This window comes from Macaca thibetana, chromosome 19, assembly GCF_024542745.1.
Source record: "Macaca thibetana thibetana isolate TM-01 chromosome 19, ASM2454274v1, whole genome shotgun sequence".
Taxonomy (NCBI): Eukaryota; Metazoa; Chordata; class Mammalia; order Primates; family Cercopithecidae; genus Macaca; species Macaca thibetana.
In genome coordinates, this window is record NC_065596.1 from 22,792,729 (window position 1) to 22,807,494 (window position 14,766).

At 59.7% G+C, this 14,766-nt stretch overlaps 1 protein-coding gene across 5 annotated transcripts; it reads left to right on the forward strand.

The window, feature by feature from the left end:
• The first annotated feature begins 1,219 nt into the window (after positions 1-1,219).
• On the forward strand, positions 1,220-11,319 carry ADAMTSL5 (ADAMTS like 5). Of its 5 annotated transcripts, XM_050770491.1 has the most exons (14): positions 1,220-1,324; positions 3,090-3,295; positions 3,439-3,541; positions 4,240-4,312; positions 4,427-4,518; positions 4,734-4,794; positions 4,903-5,011; positions 6,629-6,756; positions 7,114-7,225; positions 7,580-7,666; positions 7,820-7,983; positions 8,495-8,684; positions 8,762-8,833; positions 9,108-11,319. In XM_050770491.1, the coding sequence occupies exons 3-14, from the start codon at positions 3,486-3,488 to the stop codon at positions 9,407-9,409; spliced, it is 1,446 nt and encodes a 481-aa protein (XP_050626448.1). In that variant the 5' UTR covers positions 1,220-1,324; positions 3,090-3,295; positions 3,439-3,485; the 3' UTR covers positions 9,410-11,319. The 5 variants fall into 5 exon arrangements, with proteins under 5 accessions (XP_050626448.1, XP_050626449.1, XP_050626446.1 ...); XM_050770492.1 differs by having other exon boundaries at positions 3,090-3,541; positions 4,117-4,312; XM_050770489.1 differs by having other exon boundaries at positions 3,090-3,541.
• Positions 11,320-14,766: the final 3,447 nt, after the last annotated feature.

The window sequence follows — 14,766 nt, forward strand, 5'->3', positions numbered from 1 at the left end:
CCATGCCCAGCTAATTTTTTGTATTTTTAGTAGAGACGGGGTTTCACCGTGTTAGCCAGGATGGTCTCGATCTCCTGACCTCGTGATCCGCCTGCCTCAGCTTCCCAAAGTGCTGGGATTACAGGCGTGAGCCATCGTGCCCGGCCCTACTCTAGAAATGCATAATTTCTACAAGATGCAGCGCCTGCTGTATACCCTTCCTGCAGAGCATCATGCCTGCTGTGTGTGCTCCCTGTGGGCACTGTGCTTTCTGTATACCTTCCCTGCAGGGCACAGGGCCTGCTGTCTGCACTCCCCATGGAGCTCTGTGGACTGGACGTCTGGGAATGGGGCACATCTGAGGAGGATACAATTGTCCTAATGACACATTGACACATGCCCTGAGCTGACTTCTTTCTTTCTTTCTTTCTTTTTTTTTTTTTTTTGAGACGGAGTCTCGCTCTGGCGCCCAGGCTGGAGTGCAGTGGTGTGATCTTGGCTCTCAGCCACCTATGCCTCCTGGGTTCAAGCGATTCTCGTGCCTCAGTCTCCCAAGTAGCTGGGATTACAGGCACTTGCTGGCACACCCGGCTAAGTTTTGTATTTTTAGTAGAGACTGGGTTTCACCATGTTGGCCAAGCTGGCTTCAAACTCCTGACCTCAGGTAATCTGCCTGCCTCGGCCGTGCTAGGATTCCAGGCATGAGCTGCCGCGCCAGGCCTACCCTTCTCTCTTGACCCCTTCCGTGAGGGCCTTCCTGACATCCCCACAACCACACCCCCCGGGGCCATCTGTGGTGGGCCTGGGCTATTTTCTCCAATAGTCCAGGTCAGGCCAGACGGTGGGGTTATACACTCTGGGGGGGCTGCCTTACCTGCTGGCCTGGGACTGGCTGGGTTGTTCACAGCTGTGCACACAGTAGGTGCTCAATAAATGGCATATGGGTGGCTCTGCTGTGACATGCTACAGGCTGGAGGGCTGACTGAGTTGAACCAGCAGCACCCTGTATGTCCCCAGCAAACCTCTCTCTCTGTGGTCAGCGCTGTGGGACAGCCGGGTGGGCTTCCAGGAGGAGGGGGTGCTCAGGCTAAGCCTGGGTGGAGCCCAGGGAGCAGAAGAGCAGTCCCCCCCCTCGTTTAGTGACTCAGCCCTTCACCCCGCCCGCCAGGGGGCGCCGGCGGGCAACACCAGAAGCTGTTGGAGCCCAGAACCCAGGACCTGGTCTCATTCCTGCGTGGGTGGGCACAGGGCGGCGCAGACACGCCCGGCAGGAAAGGGTGCAGTAGGGGAGTCCTGGGGTGCCCCCTCGCGTTGCGCGTCCGCAGAGCCGGGTTCCAGATGGAAGGTGCGCGGTGGAGACCCCTGCCGGCCCCACTGTTGGGATGGGGAAACTGAGGCCGGAGAGGGTGGGGCCGCGGCTGTGAGGGAGAGGGACCACCTGGACCCAGGTCTGGCTCTGAAGCCCCGCAGGCAGCCCCGGGACCCGGCAGGGAGGGCAGGAGGTGGGGTGGGGCGCGTCCCCTGGTGACAGCAGCGCCCGGGAATGCGCCAGCTGGGAGGGTCTCTCCGCCCCCCGCGCGCGGCCCCCGGGGCTGAGCTTCTCCCCAGTGCGCTGGGGCCCTGCGCTGGGGGTGGCCGGGACCTGGATCGGGGAACCCCCGGATAGGAGCCCAGGCGCACGGAAGTCCCCCTCCACGAGCAGGGCGACCCCCCCGCGGGAGGGGTGAGGGGCAGGACCAGGGGAGGGAGCTGTGACCGGGGACGGGGACCCCGGCGGGACGCAATCCGGGCGTCGGTGGGGTAGGGGCAGCGCCTGGGACTCCCAGACCCAGAGCGGGGTGACCTCGGTTCGCGCACATTCCCGGGCCCTGAGCGCGGCGCCCGGAATAGCAGCCCCAGGGCAGAGGGGGGCGGTCAGTCCCCGCGCCGCGCCCCCGCCCGAGACTGCCAAGGTCACCGGGACCCGGGCGCCCGACACTAGCCCGCGGCTCTGGGACCCCTGCGCTTCGGCAGTCCCCTGCCGCAGATCCGCGCCCGCCGCGCGAGGGCGCCCGGGGCCGCCGCCCCTCCTGACCCGGGCCTGGGCGCGCCTGCGGAGGCCGCGGTGGGAGGGGCCGCCCCAGTCTCGCACCCGCCCGGCACCTCGGGCCCCGCCGCTTCCGCTCGCCCTGGGGCCGCTCAGGGAGCCGGGACGCGCTGCCTGGGCTCCGCGCAGCCGGTAAGTCCTTCTTCCTATCCCGCCACTTTCTCCGGGGGAAACTGAGGCCCAGAGGTGCGACTTGCCTTGAGATCCCACCGCCAGTCCGGGCTGCAGCCCACACGGGGAGGGGCCTTGATTCTGGGGAGGGCTCATTGAGGAGGGGGTAGGGTGGTCCTTGTAGCCCCCCACTTTTCACCACCTAGACCCCCACTCCTCAAGCCAGGCTCAGAGTCGGGTGGGGGTTGTCAGAAGGTGAAGGCCCCTCCCCCTGATTTTTTGGTTGGTTGGTTGTTTTTGAGATGGAGTCTGGCTCTGTCGCCCAGGCTGGAGTGCAGTGGCCCCATCTCGACTCATTGCAACCTCCGCCTCCTGGATTCAAGCGATTCTCCTGCCTCAGCCTCCCAAGTAGCTGGGATTACAGGCGTGCACCACCATACCTGGCTAATTTTTGTATTTTAGTACAGATGGGGTTTTACCATATTGGTCAGGCTGTCTCAAACACCTCAGGTGATCCACCCGCCTCGGCCTCCCAAAGTGCTGGGATTACAGGCCTGAGCCACCACGCCCGGCCCCCCTCCCCTTGTTTTAACTTTCTGGGGCAGACTTCTTCCTGCTTCCTGGGCTAGCCCAGGCTCTGGGCTCAGAGAGGGGCACGGATGCAGCTGACCACACAGCCGTCTCAGCACCTGGAGACACCCGGGACCCCAGACCCTTGGTGCCCCAGAGGTCCAAATGCTAGAGCCAATGGGGCCTGAGAGCCAGGGAAACAAGGTCCGGGTGGGACCCAGCCTCCTTCAGCTGGTGCCTGGGCCCGGGCTCACCCGCCTGCCTTCATGTTCTGCTGGCAGCGGGACGTCCTGGCTCACTTGGCAGCTGCTTCCCTTCCCTTCCCTCCCCTTTCTCCCTGCAGGCCGGGGTCACGAGGAGGGTGTGGATGGCAAGTGACTTCATCCCTGCCCGACGGATGGAGAAACTAAGGCCCAGAGAGGCAGTCAGCCTCCTCCCCTTTCCTGCTCCAGCCTCAGCAGTGGCCCCCTCCCTCCACGGGCCTCCCCGGTGCTCAGTCCCACCCCCTCCGCTGATGAGGCCATGAGGCACCGACTGGACCCAGGCCAGGTCACCCCTCCCTGTCCCATCCCCAATCCGGGGGACTCTCTGCTGTCTGGAAGCTGAGGGAGCCCTGGGGCCGCGGTGCAGCTGGGGGCCTCTTCCGGGGACCCAACTCCTGATCCAGCCCCTGCCGGCCGCACCTTCTGCAGAGTGTCACAGAATCATGGACTGAATCCATTCGGCCCCCACTGCACAGATGGGAAAACTGAGGCCTGGGAGAGTGGAGTGGCTGGCCTCAGGCCACACGGAAAGGTAGAAGCATTGATGTTGGGGAGGGCGAGGAGGGGGCCCCAGCCCTAGGAGGCACCTGTGTACTATTCTTCAATGATCCCTCCAATCATCAAGCATCGATTAAGCACCTACTGTGTACATTATAGCACAATACACATATCAATGACATTGCAAGCTGGGCACAGTGGTTCATGCCTATAATCCTAGCACTTTGGGAGGCCGAAGCGGGTGGATCACTTGAGGTCAGAAGTTTGAGACCAACCTGGCCAAGATGGTGAAACTCTGTCTCTACTAAAACTACAAAAAGTAGTCGGGCGTGGTGGCGGGCACCTGTAATCCCAGCTTCTCGGGATGCTGAGGCAGGAGAATCACTTGAGGGGAGGGTTGCAGTGAGCCGAGATTGCACCCCTGCACTCTAGCCTGGGCGACAGAGCGAGACTCCATCTCAAAACAAACAAACAACAACAACAATAATTGCAGATGACATTTTGAGTTCTTCCTCTCCATACCGGGCTCCATGCCTCTTGTCTTCTTTACCTGATCCACGGGACCCCTCAACTTTCCTGTAAGGGAGGCTCTGTTACCCTGTTTTTCAGAGGAGAAGTAGGGCTCAGAGAGGTTTAGTTACTGTCCAAGATCACACAGCCAGTCAGGACAGAGCCAGGACACAATCCTGTGTCTGGCGGTGGCTCCATGGATCCAGCCCCTCTGTTCCCCAGGCCCCGCCTCTTCCAGAACCTCCTGCTCCTCCTGTGGGCCCTGCTGAACTGCGGTTTGGGGGTCAGTGCTCAGGTAAGGGGGGACATGAGCCCAGGGGGTGGCGAGTGGGCATGGGGACCCAGCCAGCACTGTGGGGTCACCAGCATCTCCCCACCAGGCTGACCGTGCCTCTGTCTCCCCAAGTAGGGTCCGGGTGAGTGGACCCCATGGGTGTCCTGGACCCGCTGCTCCAGCTCCTGCGGGCGTGGCATCTCCGTGCGCAGCCGGCGCTGCCTCCGGTGAGCGGGCTGGGGCTGGGAGGGGGTCCCTGCCCCTCCTCCCCCGCTGGCCCAGCCCGGCCCCTGGCCACACCCTCGGCCTGCCCACACATGCTGTGCCCTTTAATCCCGCTGATCCCACTGGAATGTGGGTGGGGTTGGCGGGGGCAGAGGGTGGAAGGCCAGCCCCAGGAGGGGGTCCCTGGGGGTTCTCGCCACACTCTGGCTCCCTGCAGGCTTCCTGGGGAAGACCCGTGCTGGGGAGACTCCCATGAGTACCGCCTCTGCCAGTTGCCAGTAAGTCCTGCCCACCTCTCAGACCACCCTCCCACCCCAGGCTGCCTGAAGCCCGCCACCTGCCCCTTGGGTTGTCCCAGCCTCTGGCTCACCTATCTCTGTCACTAGGACTGCCCCCCAGGAGCTGTGCCCTTCCGAGACCTACAGTGTGCCCTGTACAATGGCCGCCCTGTCCTGGGTACCCAGAAGACCTACCAGTGGGTGCCCTTCCATGGGGGTGAGTAGCCTGGTCTCCTGTGGTCAGAATTGGTTCAGAGTGAACAACTTATTACACTTAAGGAGAGGGACTTGGAGGGTTGCAAAGAGACAAGGGTATTAGCACTAGGGTTTTGAAGGATATGTAGGAGTTGGTGAAGTGAAACAGAAACAGCATATGTTAGGCGTGAAACAGGGGCAGAGGGAAGCAGGGTTCATGCTGAGGATTCCAACTGAGGATTGACTTAGAGCTGTATCCAGAGGCCAACAGTTCTCAAACTTATCCCAGTAGCAGGAAATGTTGCTGCATTGAGCTGAAAATAGCAAGTTATATAACTATGTGCCCGGGGCAGTGCGCCTCCAGATTTCAGGGTGACAGGCAGCTTCACACGCCATGGGGAAGGCAGACACAGATAGAAGAAAAGCCTGGAATGAACGAAGTGCCATCCATCAACCTCATTTCCTTCCTTCTTTCCCTCCTTTCCCTCCTTCCTTCCTTCCTTCCTTCCTTCCTTCCTTCCTTCCTTCCTTCCTTCCTTCCTTCCTTCCTTCCTTCCTTCCTCCCTCCCTCCCTCCCTCCCTCCCTCCTTCCTTCCTTCCAAGAATTGGAGGAAACCTGCTGTGATCCCACCCTCGCAGAGGCCCACTGGGGCCAGCCCAGGATCCGTTCCAGGCAGGGTCCACCAGCCAGACTCAGGGAAATGGGAGCCAAAAGGAGCTGGAGAGGAGGAGTGGAAATCAGGGCTGTCAGACTGTGTGTATATGATCAGACAGCCCATTTTTGCCCCACTTCCAGGCAGAAGGGGAAACTGAGGCCCAGGGAGGACCAGCGACACACCTCAGTTGTGCGGGACTCAGTCCAGTCAGTACTGGACATACACTTCACTGGGCACTTGCTAGGTGCTTGGGCCAGGTGCTCAGATCTTTTTTGTTTGTTTTTTTGTTTTTTTGAGATGGAGTCTCGCTCTGTCACCTAGGCTGGAGTGCAGTGGCATGATCTCAGCTCACTGAAGCCTCTACCTCCCTGGTTCAAGCGATTCTCCTGCCTCAGCCTCCGAAGTAGCTGGAGTTACAGGCTCCCACCACCAAGCCCAGCTAATTTTTTGTTGTTGTATTTTTGGTAGAGATGGGATCTCACCATGTTGCCCAGGCTGGTCTTGAACTCCTGGCCTCAGGAGATCTGCCCACCTCAGCCTCCCAATGTGCTGGGATTACAGGCGTGAGCCACCGAACCTGGCCTTTTTTAAGGTCATCCATCTGCACACTGATAGAGTTCTTGCTTCTGTATCCTAGAGCTTAGAACAGTGTCTGGAAAACAGTAGGTGTTCAGTGGAATGAAGAATGAGTAATGGTGTTAAAAATGAATAGTATGTAAGGACTCCTAATATAAAGACTATGAATGAATGAATGAATGAATGAATGAATGAATGCAGCCCCAGGATACTTGCCTGGGAGTCCTAGGTTGCTGGAGGCAGAGCACCTACGGTCCAGTCCTGGCTCTGCCTCAGCCTCAATGTGTGGCTTTGGCTGAATCTCTGGGCTTCATCTGCCCAAGGTGATGGTCGCCTGATGAAGTTTGGTAGAGGGGGCCTGGAACTCGAATAGGGGTCCCCGGCCCACTGACTCCTCCTGCCCTCAGCGCCCAACCAGTGTGACCTCAACTGCCTGGCTGAGGGGCACGCCTTCTACCACAGCTTCGGCCGCGTCCTGGATGGCACTGCCTGCAGCCCGGGTGCCCAGGGGGTCTGCGTGGCTGGACGCTGCCTTGTAAGGACTCGCCAGGCCCCGCCCGAGCCCCACCCACCTTTCACTCAGGCTCCACCCACAGCCTCCTCCCTAGGCTCCACCTCCACCTTCCCATTAGCCTCCACCCCTTCCCTAGACTCCATCCCTTCCCTAGACTCCACCCCTTCGCCTCCCCTTCCAGGCCTCGCCCCCAGCCCCAGCTTAGGCACCCACCCCCTGGGCACCACACCCATCCTCCTCCCTCCAGGTCCTGCTCCTCCCTAGGCTCCACCCCCATCTTCCCTCCGGGCCTTGTCCTCTTGCTCCCAAGCACTGCCCTTTCCCCAGGTCCTGGCCCTCCCAGCGTCAGTGACGCCGCGCCTGTCCTTTACCCTTTAGAGCCCCGGCTGTGATGGGTTGCTGGGCTCGGGTGCCCTGGAGGACCGCTGCGGCCGCTGTGGAGGCGCCAACGACTCGTGCCTTTTCGTGCAGCGCGTGTTTCGTGACGCCGGTGACTGCCTGCCCCGTCCTCCCTGCACACACGTCAGAGCGGGCCCTTTAACAAGCTGTGGCCCGGAAGCAAATTTCCGTGCTGATTGGCCAGTGTGCGGCCCAGCCCCTCTTTCTCCTCATCCTGATTGGCTACTGACAGATTGTCCCTCCCTTCCCCAGAATAGATGGGGTTTTAACGCTTTCCCTGCCACACTGAAGCAATAGTAATTGTAACTCCAACCGTTTACGAAGGGTTTTCCGGTTCCCAGGACCCTGGCTAGCTGTCTTACCCTCAGTAGCTCATTTCATCTTCAAGTCATCGCTCAAATACACCCCCACTGGCACCCCAACACCCTTTTACCCTCCCACCCAGGTGCCTTCGCTGGGTACTGGAACGTGACCCTGATCCCCGAGGGCGCCAGACACATCCGCGTGGCGCACCGGAGTCGCAACCACCTGGGTATCCTAGGGTGTGAGGCGGGAGGCACCCTGCAGGCCGCCCGTGGGCGGTTGTCCCTGTTTACAGATGGGGAGACTTGAGGCCTGAGGCGGGGACCCCGGGGTCTGGGAGACGAGATGGACACGTTCCTGAGGGCTGACTGTTCCCTTGCAGCGCTGATGGGGGGCGATGGGCGCTACGTGCTTAACGGGGACTGGGCAGTCAGCCCGCCAGGGACCTATGAGGCGGCTGGCACCCATGTGGTCTACACCCGCGACACAGGGCCCCAGGAGACATTGCAAGCAGCCGGGCCCACCTCCCACAACCTGCTCCTACAGGTGCCGCCGGGCCTCCAAGAGGGTCAGAGGGGGGAGGCTGGTGAGAGAGAGTCAGAGGGGGGCAGTTAGGGACAAGGTCAGAGAGGGGAGGCTGGTGACAGATTCAGAGGGTGTCGGCTGGGGACAGGGTCATGGCAGGGAGTTTGGTGACAGGGTGTCAGAAGGGGTCGGATGGGAACAGAGGGTCAGACAGGGGAGGCTGGGGACAAGGTCAAAGGGGGTCAGCTGGGGACAGAGTGTCAGAGGGGTAAGGCTGGTGACAGGTTTAGAGGGGGGCGGTTGGGGACAGGGTCAGAGGGGGAAGTCTGGTGACAGAGGGTCAGAGGGAGTTGGCTGCGGACAGAGGGGAGAGGTTGGGGACAGGGTCAGGGGATCAGCTGGGGACAGAGCATCAGAGGAGGGAGGCTGGGGACAGACAGGGTCAAAGGGGGGAGGCTGGGGTCATAGGATCAGAGGGAGGAGGCAACCCCAGCCTCTGGTGAAGCTCCGTGTGTGCCCTCCCCTGCTCCAGGTCCTCCTGCAGGAGCCCAACCCCGGCATCGAGTTTGAGTTCTGGCTCCCTCAGGAGCGCTACAGCCCCTTCCAGGCTCGGGTGCAGGCCCTGGGCTGGCCCCTGCGGCAGCCGCAGCCCTGGGAGGTGGAGCCTCAGCTCCCCGCAGCCCCTGCTGTCATCCCTGCACGGACCCCAACCCTGGCCCCAGGTGAGGTGGGGACAGCCAGGGTGGGGAATGAGTGGGGGCTGAGGCCTCTGCCCCTCACAGCACCGCCCACCCCACAGACCCCTGCCCACCCTGCCCTGACACCCGAGGCCGCGCCCACCGACTGCTCCACTATTGCGGCAGTGACTTTGGTGAGACCCCCGACCCCTACTCTCACGTAGCCCTTATTAACCTGGCCTCCTGCTGACCTCTGACCCTAATCTGACTTTACCCTTGACCCTTTCTTCTGACCCTAATTTGCCTCTTGACCCTAACCACTCATTGATCCCTCACGTGATCCTGACTCCAGTCCCTATAGATCCCGAGGTCCCACCTGACCCTCAGCCCCTCTTCTGGCAATGTGGGTGGGGCGTGGAGATTTGCGCAGAGTTGAGCAGCCAGCCAGCTCAGTATGACCCCCAACAGTGTTCCAGGCCCGAGTGCTGGGCCGCCACCGCCAGGCCCAGGAGACCCGCTACGAGGTACGCATACAGCTGGTCTACAAGAACCGCTCGCCACTGCGGGCCCGCGAGTACGTGTGGGCACCAGGCCACTGCCCCTGCCCGATGCTGGCACCCCACCGGGACTACCTGCTGGCTGTCCAGCGCCTCGTGAGCCACAACGGCACACAGGACCGGCTGCTGCTGCCCCATGCCGGCTACGCCCGGCCCTGGAGCCCCGCGGAGGACAGCCGCGTACGCCTGACTGCCCGACGCTGTCCTATCTGAGCCCCCGCAGGAGCCCTGGCCACACACAGCAAGAAAGATACATCTGACCAGTCTCAACATCAGCGTATTTCCCCTCTCACCCTCGCTTCCAGGCAGCTCTGAAATATGTCCCACCTGTGCAGCTATGTGACTCCCTCCCACACACACTTAGACACCTCTGCATGCAGTTGGAGTCACTGTCACAAGCCGGCAGGCACTGGTGAGGAGACACTGAAGAGACTCTGACTTGTATTTCGCTTCTCTCCTTGGCTGCCAGGAAGCTCATAGCTATTTATACTCAGAAAGTTTAACTCTGCTTTCATTCTCTTTGCGTCACGCTCACTTGGAGACACTGTCATGAACGAGCATGACACCCTGCTGCCCTGGGTACGCGGAAACTCATCTGTTTAATTCCCAGACACTGTGCTGTCTCTCCTCTCTGCTACTCACACGCACCCTCGTGTGTGAAGAGCAGAGACACTGTCACAAACAGGCATGCCCCTTAGAAGACATGCCTAACCAGGCACTGTAACGTACCAATTTCCCCTTTTCCCCTGGCTACTGGGAAACTCAGAGACAATCTTTTCAGCCTCAGCATTTCTGGCTGGATTTCTGCCCATCAATATGCTCACCCCTCCCCTCCTCTTTTTTTTTTTTTTTTTTTTTTTTTTTTTTTTTTTTTTTTTTTTTTTTTTTTTGAGACACAGCCTTGTTTTGTCACCTAGGCTGAAGTGCAGTGGTGCAATCATCGCTCACTGCAGCCTCGAATTCCTGGGCTCAAGCGATCCTCCCACCTCAGCCTCCACAGCAGCTGGAACTACAGGTGTGAATCACCATGCCCGGCTACCTTTTAATTTTTTTGTAGAGAGGGGGTCTTGCTATGTTGGCCACACTGTTCTCCAACTACTGGCCTCAAATGATCCTCCTGCCTCAGCTTCCCAAAGCACTGGAATTTCAGGCATGCACTATCGTACTGGCTGTTCACCCCCCTTTTATTCCTCTTTAATTTTTACAAGCACTTTTTTAAAACTTACTTTAAGTTCTGGGATACATGTGCAGAATGTGCAGATTTATTAGATTAGCATCCATCAACCTGTCATCGAGGTTTTAAGCCCCGCATGCATTAGGTATTTGTTCTAATGCTCTCCCTCCCCTTGGCCCCCACCCCACAAAGGTGTGTGATGTTCCCCTCCCTGTGTCCATGTGTTCTCGTTGTTCAACTCCCATTTATGAGTGAGAACAAGTGGTGTTTGGTTTTCTGTTCCTGTGTTAGTTTGCTGAGAACGATGGCTTCCAGCTTCGTTCATGTCCACGGAAAGGACATGAACTCATTCTTTTTTATGGCTGCAAAGCACTTTTTTTAAAAGCACCCCCATCACATGCAGTCAGTCACAGAGACTCAGGGACGCGCTGGTAGAACCCCGTCTCAGTTTTACTCATGGGTAGACACACATGTTCACATGCACCCCACCCCTCCTTCCGGCCCAGCCTCACCTCCTCCCTGCACATCTGACCCTGTGTGGGGTGAGGTCAGGGAATAGATGAGGATAGGAGCAGGTGGGGAATGAATGGAGCTTTGGTAGGTCCTGAGCCTCCCCCAACTGCCACATACTTTCTCAGGCCCACACTGGGAGCCCCTCCCCAGCTGAGGAGGTAGGTGAGAGCCGCTGCTATCTGTGGGCTGCCAGCCCACTATGTTCTTCTGCAACCAGGAGGTCCGACATGGGCTGTGTGTGTACTAGGGGGTGTCACGAGTTCACTCAGTAAACCCTCCCCTATGGGGTGCCAACCCTCTGCCTCTCACTCTTGATGGATGGCACACGCTGCCACCTGGAACAAACCGCTCTGTGTGGGACCAGTGGTTGCATTTCTCTCTGGGGCCTGGGATGCCTGGGGTCCGTGGGTTCCCTCTGACCACTGGGCACGGACAAGCTGCCCCCACCAGGGAGGGAGCAGCCAGAGAGAATGAAAGGCAAGGAGGCTGCTGAGGCAGAGGGAGTCGGCGAGGGGTGCAGGACATCGGTGGACTCGGCCCCTGATCTTGCAGGTGACCCCAGGCCAGGTGCAGCCCCTCTCCGGCCTCAGTTTCCCCCTCAGTGAATGGCGCCCTCGAAACCCCTCCCAGCTCTGACATGGGAGTTACTCTTTCCTGGAGCCCTTCCCTAGCCCCCTTTCTTCCTTCAGACATTTCTGCAGCAAGTGCTTATTGAACACCGACGGCATACCAAGGACCCAGCGAGGCCTGGGACGACCCGGCGCTTCAGTGATGCGGTGCCTTCTGTGATTGACATCTGCAGCAAGCGCTGCCGGCGGGGGTCCCAGGAGCTCCCCAGCCAAGGGCCGCGGGTACTGCAGGGCTGCGTGGGGCCGCAGTGCCCCCTGGCGGCAGGACGGGGCATGAAGGGACTCCGTGCGCGCCGCGTGGCTTGCAGCCCAGGTGCCCTGAGCCCACTTCTGCGTGGGCACTCGCTTCCCCATGGACGCGGGCCCCTCTTGCAGGCCTCCTCGTGACAGCACTGGCTCCTGAGGCCACTGTCGGTGCCTGCCGGGCCCCCACTGCCCTCCCTCCCCAACTAGTCTGCAAGGCGGTCCCCTCTCCCCGGCTGTGGTTTGGGGTGTGCCAGGGAATGGAGGTTTCAGGTCTCTCTCAGCCACTGCCCTGGCGCCTGGATCTCAGACAGTCACCCTGGGGGCTGCCCAACACGCCAGGGGAGCTAACAGGGACCCCAGGCTGTGCCTGAGGCCAGGGAGAAACACGCATGAGGCTGTCCCACAGTCCCCACCGCCAGGAGCACGCCATTCCCACGTGGGCCAGAGGACCCCAGCATGATTTGAAAATGACGACATTGTTTCCAGTGAGAACCACGTAACAATCGGCAATAAATGGTCTCCAGATTTGCGCTTTAGCTTTAAAGCCAACTAGTGAACGTTCAGGTATCTTTGTTATTTTTGGTTTTTTGAGCCAGGGTCTGACTGTGTCTCCCAGGCTGGATTGCAACGATACCATCATAGCTCACCGCAGCCTCCACCTCCCGGGCTCCAGTGATCCTCCTGACTGAGCCTCCGGTGTAGCTAGGACTACAGGTGCATGCCACCATGTGTGGCTGATTTTTCTTTTATTTTTGGTACAGAGGGTGTCTCTCTATGTTGCCAAGACTAGTCTTGAATTCCTGGCCTTAAGCGCATCTCCTGTCTCAGCATCCTAAAGCGCTGGATTACAGGTGTCAGTCACTGCACCCGGCTGTCACTCTTTCCTCCTTTTATTTATTTTTATTTATTTTTTGAGACGGAGTTTTGCTCTTGTCGCCCAGGCTGGAGTGCAATGGCGCAATCTTGGCTCACTGCACCCTCCGCCTTCCGGGTTCAAGTGATTCTCCTGCCTCAGCCTCCTGAGTAGCCGGGATTACAGGCACCCGCCACCACGCCTGGCTAATTTTATATTTTTAGTAGAGACAGGGTTTCACCATTTGGCCAGGCTGGTCTTTAACTCCTGACCTCAGGCGATCTGCTCGCCTCAGCCTCCCAAAGAGCTGGGATTACAGGCATGAGCCACCGAGCCCGGCCTCCATTTACCATTTTAGACCAGCTGTGGTGGCTCATGCCTATAATCCCGACACTTTGTGAAGCTAAGGCAGGAGAATTGCTTGAGCCCAGGAGGTCGAGACTACAGTGAGCTGTGGTTGCACTGTTGCACTCCAGCCTGGGTCACAGAGTGAAACCCCCTATCTATTTAAAAAAATAAAGGCCGGGTGCGGTGGCTCATGCCTGTAATCCCAGCACTTTGGGAGGCCGAGGCGGGTGGATCACTTGAGGTCAGGAGATCAAGACCATCATGGCTAACATGGTGAAACCCCGTCTGTACTAAAAATACAAAAAATTAGCCAGGCATGATGGCGGGTGCCTGTGGTCCCAGCTACTTGGGAGGCTGAGGCAGGGGAATTGCTTGAACCTGGGAGGCGGAGCTTGTAGTGAGCAGAGATCGCGCCACAGCACTCCAGCCTGGGTGACAGAGCGAGACGCCATCTCAAAAAAAAAAAAAAAAGAAAAAGAAAAAGAAAGTGAGGGACCATGCCAGGTGCAGAGCGAGCTCGGCACCCTCTCTTCTCCCTCAGGGCCATGACCAGACCACATTCTTCAAAGCAGCCGGGCCAGTGATCGGCAGATCCTGACAGCCTGGTCTGCCATCCCCATGTGGTCACCGACACAGGGTCGGGGGTGATTAATCATTACCTTTGCTCTTTGCTCTGATAAATCCCGCACCCGGAGTAAAAGACAAAGTCCTGGGCCGGGCGTGGTGGCAGGTGCCTGTAATCCCAGCTACTCAGGAGGCTGAGGCAGGAGAATCGCTTGAACCCAGGAAGCAGAGGTTGCAGTGACCCAAGATCATGTCATTGCACTCCAGCCTGGGCAACAAGAGTGAAACTCCGTCTCAAAAAACAAAGAGAAAGTGCCCCTGTGCCCTCTCAGTGCCTGTGTGGTGCAGCCCTGAAAACTCCCCTTTTCCCTCCTTCCTGCCCTCCCTCCTCCCTGCCCTCTGTCCTCCCTGACCTCCCTCCTCCCTGACCTCCCTCCTCCCTGACCTCCTTCCTCCCTGACCTCCCTCCTCCCTGACCTCCCTCCTCCCTGACCTCCTTCCTCCCTGACCTCCCTCCTCCCTGACCTCCTTCCTCCCTGACATCCTTCCTCCCTGACCTCCCTCCTCCCTGACCTCCTTCCTCCCTGACCTCCTTCCTCCCTGACCTCCTTCCTCCCTGCCCTCTGTCCTCCCTGACCTCCCTCCTCCCTGCCCTCTGTCCTCCCTGACCTCCCTCCTCCCTGACCTCCTTCCTCCCTGACCTCCCTCCTCCCTGACCTCCTTCCTCCCTGACCTCCTTCCTCCCTGACCTCCTTCCTCCCTGCCCTCTGTCCTCCCTGACCTCCCTCCTCCCTGCCCTCTGTCCTCCCTGACCTCCCTCCTCCCTGCCCTCTGTCCTCCCTGACCTCCCTCCTCCCTGCCCTCTGTCCTCCCTGACCTCCCTCCTCCCTGCCCTCTGTCCTCCCTGACCTCCCTCCTCCCTGCCCTCTGTCCTCCCTGACCTCCCTCCTCCCTGCCCTCTGTCCTCCCTGACCTCCCTCCTCCCTGACCTCCTTCCTCCCTGCCCTCCCTCCTCCCTGACCTCCCTCCTCCCTGACCTCCTTCCTCCCTGACCTCCTTCCTCCCTGCCCTCTGTCCTCCCTGACCTCCCTCCTCCCTGCCCTCTGTCCTCCCTGACCTCCCTCCTCCCTGCCCTCTGTCCTCCCTGACCTCCCTCCTCCCTGCCCTCTGTCCTCCCTGACCTCCCTCCTCCCTGCCCTCTGTCCTCCCTGACCTCCCTCCTCCCTGCCCTCTGTCCTCCCTG

Excerpts from the sequence above, each read along its gene's own strand:
- ADAMTSL5 (XM_050770489.1), top strand. The coding sequence starts at position 3,486 with ATGGGAAAACTGAGGCCTGGGAGAGTGGAGTGGCTGGCCTCAGGCCAC. Across the intron at positions 4,519-4,733 it reads CGCAGCCGGCGCTGCCTCCG|GCTTCCTGGGGAAGACCCGT; the intron begins GTGAGCGGGCTG and ends GGCTCCCTGCAG. Across the intron at positions 5,012-6,628 it reads GTGGGTGCCCTTCCATGGGG|CGCCCAACCAGTGTGACCTC; the intron begins GTGAGTAGCCTG and ends TCCTGCCCTCAG.